This window comes from Zonotrichia leucophrys, chromosome 4 (genome assembly GCF_028769735.1).
Source record: "Zonotrichia leucophrys gambelii isolate GWCS_2022_RI chromosome 4, RI_Zleu_2.0, whole genome shotgun sequence".
NCBI lineage: Eukaryota > Metazoa > Chordata > Aves > Passeriformes > Passerellidae > Zonotrichia > Zonotrichia leucophrys.
In genome coordinates, this window is record NC_088173.1 from 382,893 (window position 1) to 397,455 (window position 14,563).

The 14,563-nt window shown below is 37.6% G+C and overlaps 1 protein-coding gene across 7 annotated transcripts in view; it reads right to left on the reverse strand.

Annotated features, from left to right (window-relative positions):
* ACOX3 (acyl-CoA oxidase 3, pristanoyl) overlaps positions 1-14,563 on the reverse strand; it is a 31,790-nt gene that overhangs the window by 13,557 nt on the left and 3,670 nt on the right. For 6 of the 7 annotated variants that reach the window (XM_064710171.1, XM_064710167.1, XM_064710170.1 and 3 more), the window contains exons 3-9: positions 14,088-14,321; positions 13,026-13,097; positions 12,205-12,294; positions 11,601-11,744; positions 10,647-10,735; positions 946-1,042; positions 357-539 (exon numbers count right to left, since the gene is read on the reverse strand). In XM_064710171.1, coding sequence (XP_064566241.1) covers positions 357-539; positions 946-1,042; positions 10,647-10,735; positions 11,601-11,744; positions 12,205-12,294; positions 13,026-13,097; positions 14,088-14,321 — 909 coding nt within the window. The remainder of the gene's footprint in view (positions 1-356; positions 540-945; positions 1,043-10,646; positions 10,736-11,600; positions 11,745-12,204; positions 12,295-13,025; positions 13,098-14,087; positions 14,322-14,563) is intronic. The other variant, XM_064710174.1, reaches the window with a different exon arrangement.

Sequence of the window (14,563 nt, forward strand, 5' to 3'; positions counted from 1 at the left end):
TGAAACAAATGCTACTTTCTACTTTCTACATCTGCAGTACTTTTGCATGTGTATGTAAGACAGCCTTTCTCTTACAAGGTTACTATTTTAAAAGACAAATGCTTCCAGCTACTTCAGAGAAAACATGAATTTTTTTTTTTGTTTTGCTCTTCCAGAACTTGTTCTAAAAACCTGGTCATGCCAGGAGAAGTTTTTGAGCTGGAATGAACCCCCACAGCTGTACTGGAACGATGCTTCAGGTGACACAGAGACAACTTTAATTTCACTAACTTCAGAGTCCGTACTGTGATCTGCAGTAGCTCTGAACGTGAGTCTCATTACATAGAAGTCTGTAGATAGAATTCCAAAGTGTTTACCTGTGTTTGGTATTCAAGGACAGGTATTTCTTCATCCTCAGTGGGTCCAAACTGACGGCGAGCTGCTGAGAAGCGAATGGCTATCGCCAAGGCAAGCTTTAAGTTGGTTGTGGAAAGTCCTGTGATCATAATTCTGCCACTGGACAAGGATCCCAGAGCTGCACTGAAACGTTCTTTAACCTCCTGAATGAATAGAAGGCACAGAATGAATGCTGAGGCTAACATTTCATTTTACCCCCACAAAGATGCAACTTGGTAGCATGAGAAGAAGCAATTTTGTCAGTTTTGTCTCCTGACTCGTTCAGATGAGGCATTCAGGTGAGACTCAGAACAGTCTTGCCTGAACACAGTCAAACTCTAAACTCTTTGGGATCAGTGGGGTCATGCAGAAACCACAAAGTTCAGTAAAGTCAGCAAGGTGAGTTGAGACATCTCTGAAATTCAATTAAAAAAACAACATTCATACCTCATGTGAAATTGCCAACAACCTTCTTAAGTTCAGGTCTTCCTGACATAAGAGGCCCATTGCTCAGTTTCTCAACCCACTTATACCTTTGTCTATTTCATGAAACAAGATCTTGTTTCGTACCTTGATAGAACTTGAGTACTTCCCCTCAGCTGTGACATCTCCAGCTATATTCAGGATGTTTTCTTTTGGTATCCTGACATTGTGGAACATGGCAAATCTGTTTAAACAAATACACAAACAGTATAAAATCTATGTCTACATAGTCTGAGGTGTTTGTATTACAGAAAAAAGGTCACAAGAAAGAGGGGATTGCAAAATTATCTCAGACATATCAGCGAACTGAAAACAGAGCCCATCAGGCCAAATAGGCAATTTTAGGGAAGTATGCCTGGGACAACAAAGCCTTTCAAACTCAGAGTAGTACAATAAATTCAAGAAGAGAAATTATTTGTTATAACTCTTCTGATTTTTGATCTTTTGTTTTAAAAAGATGATGATTACAAAACCAAAAAAACCCACTTCATTGACTGTAGGAGACCATTTCAGCAGCTTTGTAAAGAAAGAAGTAAAAAAGAATGGAAGGATAAGTAATGTATTCTGGTTGAGGGAAGACACAAGTAAAGTTACTTATCAGAGACCTTGTACACAGGCAGTTTGACAGGTACTTTCACTGACACCTCAGAAAGCTGAACTGAATTCTCAGGCTGCATGACTTAGGTTGGCTAGGTTGGAATCTCAGCAGTTAAAAGGCTTGGGAACATGAACAACTTCCTTCTGCCACCTTGAACAGGACTGGGCCATTCTCATTCCAAATAATTCCCTGCCTCAAACAACTCTGCAGTACTGTATTCTTAACTGAGGTGTTGTTTATTCCAGTCTGGAGACTGCTTTGGAATAGAGACACTATATATTTTTATGAGTCTAAAATATAGACCAGTGAGGATCACTCATTCTACTGCAATACAAATAAGGACATAGCTGAAATAGTGCCCTGAGAAGGAACTGAAAAGAAAATTTTCCTTTGTTTAAACTCAAGTTAGGAATTCTATTCCCTGAAATGTGGTATCTTAGAAAAGGAAGAGCAGCATAACCCCTTCTAAATTGCAGCACTCTAGCAGCAATAAAGATGGAAGTTCTTAAGATAGGGAGAATGTCCTGAGTATTCATATTCTTCAGGAAGAAAGTGATTGAATTTTTTCATCCAAATGGGCAACACAATTTGACACAATAGCAGCAGTATCAACCCTACTCATATCTAATAGTACTTTGAAAGCTGTATTTGTAATCAAAGAAAATTCCTTTTTCCTGCCAATAAAGGCTGATCTGTTTAATATGGCTCACGAGAGCCAGGTCATTCACATTAATAAATTACATAAGGGCTGCATTGCTGCATGTGCTTTTAAATTATGAGTTGTTTCCAAGGAAACATATCTGAATACTGAATTTATTCAGCCTTAGAGATACACAGTATTTTCAGACTTAGACACAGAGAAAGGCGTGCTATCCTAACCAAGAACCAGCTGCCTCAACAACTCCAATAAGTGCTTTGTTAAATGCCAATTTCAGTGAGACTACTTAGTAATAGAAGCAAATTCAGATTTTCCAAAAATCTGATTTCATCTATGTTAAATTTTTTTTCATATCACTGAAACTACAAATTATCTTTCTAGAAAGATCTTTGGCTAAATTCACATTCTCTTTTCCCTATATCCCAAAAAGAATCACAACTAAAACTGTACAACAACCAATATTTTTAAGCAATAGCATGAATCTTAGAAAGAACTTGAGCTTTTAAATTATTACTACTCATTACTTTAATTACAGAAGTGTGTGTGTGGAAAGGTTTAGGTTTCTAGTTTATACTAATTTTTCACAGTTGCTGTCCACCCACAGAATTCCAAGAAGGTGCTTCCTCCTAGGATCTTACAATCCAAGCATAAGGTAGGAAGCTACAACGATGTTCCAACAGTGAAGCAGACACTAATTACTGAAGAATATTTTCCTGACAGGATGCCTGCCAGTCACAGCACACCAGCAGCTCATCATTTTTTACAAGCCATTAAGTCAAATGAGAATTTTAAAAATCAGAGTGACGAAATTAAGACAGCTCCATGGATGTTTATAAGGATCCCTCCCAAGCAGGAAGGGATGCATGGAAAGAAGCAATGAAATATTATTTTAAAAAGCTATTGAATGGGTGATAAAAACTGGAATCATGAGCCAGACTATAGGAAGAGTTGACCTAACAGAGAGATGACGCAATCTTTGGGGCACATATTAGACCATATTTCAAAGGGCTCCAGTTCTTAGGCTTTCTCTCTGCAAATACGTATCTGGAACATGCTTAGCCTTGTATGTGATGAATGGTAAGATTTCATGGCAGCATTCATAGAATCATTAGGCTGGAAAACACCTTCAATATCAGAGTCCAACCATTTCCCCATCAGTACCATGTTCACCACTGATCCACATCCCCAAGTGTGACATTCACACATCTTCTGAACCCTTCCAGGAATGATGACTCCACCTCTTTTCCCTGGGCAGCCCATTTCAATGTCTTAATACTCTTCCAGTGAAGAAATTTTTCCCAGCATCTAACCTAAACTTCGCCTGGTACCACTTGAGGACACTTCCTTTTGTTCTGCCATTTGTTACCTGGGAGACCAGGACAATTAATAAAATGGTAAATTATCCTCTCTTATGTGTTGTGTTTTACACTGTAGTGCATATTCACTAAGCAAAGTTGTGCAGTTGTAGAAATTTTTTTATATTGACTTGTGCTTGAGACTCAAGTGTTTATAAAAAGCAAACTGAAAGCTACTACTTTATAAACCTATATAGCAATTGCCTACTTTCAGGGATTCCAAGCCTACTCATAATAAACATGTGACAGATGTGTGCTGAACAAAACAGCTCCCAAAATGACCTAAACGATTTTATCCACTTTCACTTGCTGTAATACAATCCCAAACAGTTAAATCTAAGGGAAGTCTTCAGTTGGAAAGAGTGAAAAACCTTCAAGAAAGTTTTATAATAATAATCTGTCTGACACAAATATAAGGAAGCTAATTCTGTACCACATAAAAGTGACCTAAAATTATTATGATTAAAAAGTACAAGCACACCCTTCTTTAATAACTTCACACAGAGCTAGTGAACCAGAATATTGAATTTCCTCTCATTATATGGTAGCCTATTTTCTTAAAATCAAAATGAATTCAAGTAACAGGTTTTTAAAGTTTAGATTTTTTCCCTTGATATTATCCATTACAGATAATATTATATAAAATATGTGGATATACATATCAGATGGCAAAGACTTTAAGAAGCAAAGCAGAGCAGCAGAACTAGCAATTAAAAATTCAACAGAAAATTTCCATGTGTAAAGGAATAAGACATTTTGCCTATAAGCACAAGTGTTGAAAATAAAAGCAGAACCTCACAGGACTGGTGAGTTAAGTGACCTTGTGAGATTGCTGCCAACTGCTGTTATGCTCCTTCTCCAAGAACTTCGCTATTGGGAATTGTTAGACATACTGGCCAATTGGAACTTGATATTGGAACATATTAAAAATAAATAGTAAGATTTAATGAAGTCAATGATCACGTTTTTAATGGTTATTAGCCTAGAAAGCATGGACTTGGCCCACATCTGTCAACGCATTTAGGGGAAAAATCTCCTTAAAGAATTGAAGAAATATCTTACAATAATGGAACTATATACACAGTCATGGGGATATCATGTACCAGCAAGCTTGGAAAATGGCTAAATTTCACACAGTGATGACAAGACCAGAGGTTTAAAAGCTGCCCTACTTAGGGCCTCTTCAGCACAGCAGATAGCATGACTGGGATTAAGGCCTCTCAGCAAGACAGACAGACAGCTGTCACTTTCAATAGATATCACAGGCCTCTACAGCAATGTCTAATTTTGCATCCTGTAGACACATTTTTTACCACACATTAAAAAAAACCTGTGTCACATATATTTCTACCAAGAGCAGTTGAGCAGAGGAAAGTGCCATTCCAATAGCAGCGTTCTTGTTTGGGTTCCTTGGCCAGTAGTTTAGGGAACATTTCAAACTAAGTTAATCTCACTGACTTTAAATCACACAATAGTAATTCATCTGGTGTGCAGCAATGCTGATAAAAGAGGAGCAGCTGGAAAAGCTACAAGCTCCTTTTGCCAGTAATAAAGTAATAAACTGTTACCTATAGTGCAAATAGCTCAAACATGCTTTGGTGAACTTCAGACTCACTAAAATCCTTTTCTGTCAGCTTTTGTTACTGACTATCTTAGAGATGGTGCAATCATCTCTGCAAAAGACTTTCAGCCAGAACCAGAAACCAGGTGAATGGTATTGGAAGGCTGCGAGTCAGTTGATATCAGGGCTGTTTATGGGATACATTAAACCTTGGGAAGAGTAACATTTCAGAGGTTTGATTAAAAACTTGCAGAAGAAAAGAAAACTGCCACATATTCTAGACTGATGCCCACAGAAAGGTTAGAGCTGAGAAGAGTTACTCTTACAGTGAAATTGTGTGGCAGTATTTTAGTTTTATTTTCCACAATCAAGGCTGTCATGTAAGAATGCAGCCCTGTACAGTAATGCTCAATAACAATGATAAAACAACATCGTTTATAGGCCTCCTAATCCCAACCTAATGGACTTCACAGGCACACAAAGACTCACTCACACTTAAGTTCTCACAGTCCAGCTCATGTTGTGAGAAACTCTGGATGAGCATACTCCTGCAGCTGTCAAGAGCTGACAGAGCTCTGCTAAGGAACAAAAATGTCTGGTTGAAGTTCACTGCAGATGTGAGGCTGTATTTCTGTGCATCAAAAAACAAATGTGTGACCAGATTTAAGTCTACCTTTCCCCATTTTCACCCACATCAAGTGCCTTTCAGTGTGAAGCAGCTACTGCTGAAGAATTTTGAGGCACATGAACATGACAAAAATGAGGGGATAAGGCAGCAGCCTGCAGCAATGTGACCACAGCCCAGTAACACTGCACGTACTCACATAATGCCCAACCCTGACTGCAGAAACGACAGGAGGGGGGCAAAGCAGGGAGATGTCAATGATTCTGCTGCAAAAAGCACACCTTTAACTTAAACTGTAAACATGCAAGATGTGTTTGCAAAATACCTAGTTTTAACTGTGAAAGTGGCACTTTTCCCAAGGACTGAAGTGTCCATGGTGTATTCAGATAACGTAAATACAGGCACAAGCATTTGAACATTCTTTTTTCATCTATAGCCACTTAATTGCTATTGCTATCACAACTGTTTGATACTTAGGTCAGAGGCTGTAAGTCAATAAAAATATTAAACAAGCCCAAGCTTGTTTATTTGGGAAGAAGGACTGATTTTTAGACTTGATTTCTTCCATCTCTATTCTTTTTCCTGTACCAAAACAGCCACTCCTAAGGCCATGCAGTGAACCAGACCTGACAAATTATCTGACTGAAGACTACAAAAACTGGTAGGGTTTCTTCATTAGTTTTTATGCAGTTCCAGTTCCCGTACAGCTACATAAATGTTCATCAAGCAGAAAGAAAAAGGTAGTGTGGAAGTAGAAGCAAATAACCAAAGAAGCTGATTATAGACATCTTCACTGAACTACTGTTTCAGATTGAAAGATGAAGTTCCAAAGACTATTTAGGCTTCAACCATGTATTATAGTTCCTATCTTCCTGGTGAAATAACTGCAACAGTTGCAAAATCTAAATGAGCATTAAGAGGATAAATAGTAGAAGACAAAAAGGACTAGACTGATTGATTGTTCTGTCCTTAAACTAGTAATAGCAGCATCATAATGTACTATTGGCAGTGATGCTGAAATAGGAATGAAGAAATAAAGTATGAATTAACCATTTAAATGCAATTGGTAAAGGCTTGGAAGTCATGTGATATACCCCATCTTTGTCAATATATAAGGAATTATAGTGAGGGCTTTCTGAGCCATCTCTTTCCAGAAGGATCCTTTCATGCGATTTATTGCTTTTCTATCAAATAAATCCCCTTTACTCATTTCTTCTTGGGCATTCTGTTTTGTTTTGAGTATCCAGAACACTAAATCTGGCCTCATTGATTGCTAGAGAATATGCTGAACATCTTAGTGTGTTGTACGTGTGCAAAGATTGACTACATTTTAATTGCACATGAACGGCTGTTAAACAGCCAATAAACCACCACATCAGTTTTCCCAAGCCCCCAATCATCATTAGATCCAGTTAATTCTTCCTCTAGAAAGACCCTTTACTCCCCTCCAAAGGCTTAAGGTAAAATGACAATTTCATTTCTCTAGTTCTTCCCTTACAAAGGGTTTTATCTTCTTAACAGATTGCATACATGTTATCAGTGGACACAGCTGAATGAGCTCAGAACGTGTTTTACAAAGAGAGGCATGGTAAGCACTACTTCAGAAATACAATTATAGTTGATTTTCATTCTTCCCCATGCAGATACAGTTGGGCATCATTTCCATCTCTGGAGAGGGGAAAGCAGAAATTTGCTGCTTGTTACAACCGGACATGAAAATGGTTCACTACCAATTCAGTGTCATTTACTGATGTGCACTGAGTTAATGGGCAATCTGGGCAATGTTCCAGTACCAAGGTACATCCTTCCCCACCCTGCCCCCCAAAAAACCCCAAACAAACAAACAAACAAACAAACAAAAAATCCACCAAAAAAAAAAACCACACACACATCAAAGGAAGGAAACAGAAATGCACATCAACACACAGCCCAGCTCTTGTTTTATGTGTGTGCCACCCCTCCACCCCTTATGCCTGCCACGCATTTTACTGAAAGGCCCCTGAAATCCCAAATACTCAGAGATCTTTTCAGTAGGTTTTTTTTTTTCCCTCAGCTACTACCATTTTGGGTCCTCAGTGAGCAGCATATTTCAAAGACTGCCAGAGCACTAGCAACAGGTGGGCATTTTAATATTATAAAATAAAGACTGAAGCACTTGCATCCCCTGGTGGCAGTCTGATTTAACTTCAGTAACAAAACACAAACCCAATTTATACTCTCCATAAGAAAAAGTAGAGTTCTATTTATATCCCTTTATGCATTGATTACACAAATTATTGCAAATTTCCTAGAGAAAAAAAAATTCAAAATATTTTACAATGTTTTTGTCTTTTTTTGTCAGGGTAGCTAAAGTTACAAAGACCTGCAAACACCATGTGATTTTTGGACATCCACATTATGAAACTATGAGAATTACTTGGAATGATAATTTTAGAAATGGATTCACACTGCAAAAATTCCCACATTATTTCTGACATTCTTTCTCTTACTAAAAAAATTATACTCTGCATCAGCAGGAAACCAGCTTTCAGCCAAACAACCCAAGAGAATAACTGTTTTTCAAAGCCAGAATGGACAACTATAATCAACTACTCTGTTTTCTTACATAGCATAAATCACTTGCATTTTCTAAGGAGGCTCTGGAATTTCTTCCCCATGACCTTCATTAACGTTCAAGAACTAAACTCTCTGTATCCATACCGAAAACTATTAGCACAAATTTCTTGAAGCACAGGAACAAAAGCAAACATCTGTCAGAGATGTCAGACTCTGATCCCCACTGTGACCACACATCCTGAGTGTAACTACATGGAAACAGACCTGATTTACTCAGTGCTCATGGTAGCTGAACCAGACTTCACCGACACATTCAAAATAAACTGGCAGTGCATGTAGTGGAGACTAACACCAGCCTGTGCTTTCTCTGAGACAAATGAGGATGTAAGATTGCTAAATGGACAAGGAGAATACCTTGACAAGGTGTTTGTGGTGAAATATCTCCCTGTGGATCCTGGCATTTTGCAGATCATGCAACCAAGAGTCCATTCTCTAGGGTGGCATGGCTTGCTGTCTGTGCACAGAAATGCAGAACTTCCTCTCCAGTCCCCATCCAGACCTTCACGTGCCTCTGAGAGCTGACACCGCCAAGCCCTGACACTTCTGACAGCTCAGTGTGTGCAGGAGCATTGCAGAACAAAACTTGGCTCCCTGGCTCTTGACAACAATGTTGGCCTGCCTGCAGTCTTAGGCCTCTCCAAAGAAAAAAGCAGCTAAAGCAGTTTAGGAACACAGGACACTCGAGTTTTTAGCTAAATGAGGGGTATCTGTGGGTAAGCTTGGGCTCCCTCATACTTCTTTCTTAATCTTCAAGTGCTGTCTTAAGGTTTCTAATGCAGGGACTATCTTAATGCATATTTAAGAGATCTATATCCATGACAGGGGCTTTTTGGGCACTACTGTTTGAACTAATAATTTTCTTGAAACAACATATACAAAGTAAACAGGAATGCTCTATGACTGCTTTAAATGACATATGATAGATAAGGGACTTTATCTGACATTAAGACAGGGAGTCACTGGTATCTCACTTAAAGAGCATTTTATGGATTATAATTTCAAATTTTATCAGTTGTTATCTGTATTTGAATAAATACTCTATTTTTTCCAGTAGATAATGGAGAAAATTATTTAAAATTATATACATTTAAAGTCACATAACAAGCATACTCTTCATTACCATGCTGCACGTAATCCATATTGCAATATAAGAATGAACAGCAGAATTTAAATACTTCTATAGAAATATGAAGTTGATTAACATTTAGATTACTCAGGCCCATGCTGCTGTGCCATCTGGTGGCTACTAGTCTGTAATGCAGAAGCAGAAAAAAAATACCCACCAAACCTTAAATATCCCTCTTTTCCAAGTCTTTCTTACAGTTTTCCTCTACAAATTAATTTTGAGTTGTTTCAGGTTTTTAAAATTTATTTCTTCCATGTCTTCAGGAAACAGAGAATCAATGATAATGAGCTAAATAACCATAAAATTCCTACAACATTCTGGAAATTCAGTCAATGCCATAATATTTGAAACCAGGATACTTTCAGATGTCTATACTGTGTTTACTGCAATGATCTGTTTTGAAGGACAATAGAAAAATCTGTAACAAACTGAATCAACAGAAAGAATTAAATTTGAGGCATAAGGAAGTGAAACCTTTCTTTGCCATTTAAAGTTTATGTCTTTATACAGAGCTATGTAACTAATCTAACAGTTTAAATAACTTTTACGTAATGACTGTTCTAATGCAGAAATATACCTTTGTTTTCTCACTGTATCTCCTCCCCATCAAACACCTTTGGTTATTAAAGCAGACAGAAAGGCCCTTGGAGATCATGACTAAGAAATGGAGCCAGGTACGATTTTATTTCAACTGTACACACACAATACAGAAGAAAATAACTAGCATTCTATTTCTTGGCTGCAATCTAGAAATCCCACGGTTTAAACAAGAGACATAGTTTCTCTCTTTGGTCTCATTTATCTTAATCTTTACTGAAAATAAACCTTATCTGGGGACCACCATTAGCCTTCCTGTGGGCTGGAAATCAACAGAAAAAATAATTAAAGTCTTACATCCAGATCTGTGCAGAAGCTGATAAAATTCTTTACCCAGAACTTACTAGATTTTTTTCCATTATTATTGTTGAAGAGTCTGTAACTGCAAGACTACCTGGGGATATTCACAGAATACCAGGAGCACTTCATATTTTAAAGAGTGAGAAAGGCTGAAAGGCTGCTAATATTCAGACAGAAAATACTGAAAATCAAGATCTTTCAATCTGGGTTTTTTTTCAGAAATATCAACAATTTTAAACCACTAGTGAACATTTCAGGAGTAAGGACAGAACAGAGACAGGGGGATCTTTGCACGCACCACTGCAGTGTGACATAACCTAGAATGTTTTCTCTTTCAAATGGATTGACTTACCCGTTATCCAGCCCATTCAGCCCAATTTTCTTTCCTACATCTCCTACCATCACACCTGGCATTGGTAGGAGAGTTTTTGTGTCTCGAATCTGTACAGAAGTGAAACAAAAACATTTCAGTAACAGAGTAATGAAAGCTATTGACTGAATTTTTCCAAGGTTGAAAATATTCCCAACTTGTACCCTGATATTAATGATAAAGAGACTTCCCTGTTTCTTTCAAGCACATAATCCTGCATATAACTTGTACTTATGCATCCTCTCATTCAGGACACAGATACTTTAATGAAAATTAATTTGGAATATGACATTAATTACATCACTGTTTTAAATATCACTTAACAATGATGACTGCTCTCATCAGACTACCACTGAAACCTCCTTCAGAAACAGGTAAAGCAGAAACCATTGGAATTTTTATGCAACAATCAGCTCTGAAATATTACAATTCTGTAATAAACTTTGTTCAGTCTGCAGCTAGTCTACTACATTTTACTATGTAAAAGTTTTGCACTACACCAACATATTTTCTACATATTTTCTGATGCCTTTAATTCTATAAAATTATTTCTGTGGTAGAAGTTTTCAGATTTCATGCAGATCAGCATGAAGCACTGGCACACATAAATCATCTTAAGTCCTGTGCAAGACTTTCAGGACTTCATATGACACAGATGAGTTCTATCTATACAAGTACCAATATCATCTGGAGACTTTTCAGCTCTTCTATATTTTCTGAAGGTTTTGCAAAAAAATGAGAGTATAAAACCAGCTCTACAATCTTCATAAAATCAGTGAACATTTAAAAAAGTATCCTGGTTACAATTCCAATAAAATGTAAAGGTATTAAATAAAGAATCTGCTGGTCAGGTATAAACAACAGCATAACAAAGTCTTTAATTTGAACCCACTCTTCCCCAAAAGAATGAAATTATTAACAATATTTCTACCCTACCTGTACAATAAAGGGATGTAATCCTTGGCACTGTCCATCAGGAGTATAGAGCTGGGCATACAAAACTGCATGAGTGGCATGTTTCCCCAAATTACCAACCCAGAACTTTGCAGCTTCAAAGTCAGGTGTATTGATGACAAATTCCTGTAACCAGGAAATAAAAAGAAAATTATATAAATAATTAAAATCAGGTCACAGATTTTTTTTTTCACCACCATGGCAATGTTCTGAAAACATCCATTACCTGCCAGGATTTATTCTATACTGCACTCCAGCACCTGAAATCTCTCTTATCATGTTCAATTTTAGAGAGAACACATGTAGTAAGGAAAAAAAATTAGAGCTTGAAAAGCTCATTATCTCATTGTAAAGACTGAAACTCAGCTTTTTTAATTGCTTATTTAAGGAGTTAAAAAAAAAAAGGCAGATTAATGGACTGGGAAGCATTTCCTAGATCTTAGGTTAAACTGAGCTGTGAGTTCAAGTAAAGAACTGAGAGAGCTGTTTCAGCTGTGAGAGCTGGAGCCTGTGCAGGGACCAACTCCTCCTCACACAGTTCAGTATGGAAAGGCAGCCTGGCTGACAGTGTGCAGCAGGGACTAACCTGAGTGCTGGCATCAAATGTGGCTGTAGTCCGTAAGCCTTTGGTGTTAGATCCGTGGCTGAGTTCAGTCAGAGCAAAACAACCAAAAATCTAAATTAGGAGACAGAGGGCACAGTTCAAGACCACTTTATTATATTAATTGAAACAGCAAGACTTTCAAATGAGTTCAAATTCAGCTATTAGAGACTAACTTGGCAAAAAAGCCCAAACTAAAACAAAGCGGGAAGTGATAAAGAGCAACAAAAGAAGCACAAGGCTCAGTTAAAGTGCAATCAAAATATTTATCTTGCAAAATCAGAGGGTCTGGCCAGACAGTAAATGCTGCCCACATGGCCTAGACTGGAGAAAATGTTTAGGATTGGCACCTTCTGTATCAGACAGGCTGCATTTATTCTGCAGAATGCTTGGTCCCAAGTCCCCATGGAACTCCATGTGGTGTTTCTTTGGCATTAAGACATTTTCCATTTTATAGCATTAGAAGGGAATTTTTATGGCAACACATCAAGGTTAAGAGTATCCTAGTAGGATAGTCTTAAATGACTCTGGACAGAGCCTGAACTGGTGTAATGTTATCTATACTGCCTTTAGGGAAAAGTTCCCAAATTTTCTCTGCATGTTAACAAAACATATCAGGAAGTGGTTTATGAGCTAGTAGTAAGGACAGTCAGAGTTCAATGCTTGAATCTGCTCCATGGCCTTTTCTTTTGCTATTTAGAGGTACCTAGGTATGTAAAGAGATCAGAAATAACACTAAAACTGCAAATAGTGCAAACACAGCTCTAATAGTGTCCATTTCTCACAAATTATTAGAAAAAAATTACCTCCATGCTATAAGCTTGTTCCAAAACGTATGCAAGTCTCTTAGAAGCACTCATAATTGACCCTGCAAACGACTGTAAAAACAGAATAATGAATTAAATCAGTGCCCTGTGATGAAAAGCACAAGTTGCACATGACTTTTAATAGTGATGTCCAGTAAAGAGACCAGGGAAAGTGGGCTGCATAGGAAACTATAATTAGACTATAACTGGGGGAGGTAAGTCAGGATTTGATCATGTCAAGGCCCCTTTACAGATGACTGAACTCATCCCAGCTCTAACTGGTTCAAGCCTTCATTGCAATTGCTTAGAAATACTTTCCATTTGTCCTTAGTGATATTCCCTTGAGCAAAGGAAAACTTAAAGACTATTTTAGTTCATTTTACTGCCAAACAGATTGGGAGCTGAAAGTAGCTGCTTCAGGATCAAACAAGAATGCTGATTTGAAAGCTGCCTTCAGTTTTCCTACATAGATATTCACATAATAAAACTCTAATTCCTAGATCGTTGCCAGCTGTGTGAAGACTAATAATTAATTAATTTATTAAATTGATAATATTTGACCAGCTATGTTGAGCATTCTTTGTGAGAGACCCATCTGGGAAACAACTGATTAACAGAATTCAGCCACTGATGCCAGTGAGAAATTTTAAACTGCTTTACATTCCTTCTGGATTCTGCTCTTCAGTAAGACACTGGGGCTCAAGCAGGTAAGTTTCTGATACCTGCAAATCTTTAGCAAACACACAGCCACCAACAACCAAGTTCTTTGGCTACCCTAAAGAGGAAGCAGAGGAGTAAACAAAAGAAAGCATAAAATCTTTTTTTCTGTATCTCTGTCTGTACTGTTTCACCTTAACTTTCCAGGTGGGATTCCAGTGGAGACAGGGATTTAACAACAAAGATTACCCAGAGCTCTCTAACTGCTCTAAACAGTTAAAACTTAATACCATTCTTGAGGAAAAGATCAAGTTTTAATAAAATAGGCACAAAGCAACAGAATTATGGTATTAGAAGTTACTTAAATTCAAACATACACTACTATAGCCATTGAACTGTACTTACACCAGAATGTAAGAAAAACTTGAGACACAGAGACCAATCATACATTCCTATAAAGATCACCATGTGAAAGAGCCTTAATGGGTCCGCCATGGCTTCTTGCTGAGAGAGGAACTCGTACTCAAAGAGCCTTTTACAGCGCAGGAAGGTCAGCTCCTGGTACTTCTCACGGCACAAATCCTCCCCAGGATGATGTGCAAAGAGAGGATCATTTTCCAGAGCAGAGAAGATTCTGTTCTTGGAGAGGAAAAAACTGACATGAGACTATTGACCTAAAACCATTAACAAAACTTATTAACTTCCTTCAAAATAACACTGGGTCTCAAACTACAATTGTTTGCTGCAAGGTACAAACTTAAAAAGCAAAATTTCCAGAGAATTAGGAAATATATTTAAATTATCTGTCATATATACAGCTCATGCAGCTAAATTTTATGACATCTCCTTCACCATGAAGTGATTCACTCTGAATCTAAAAA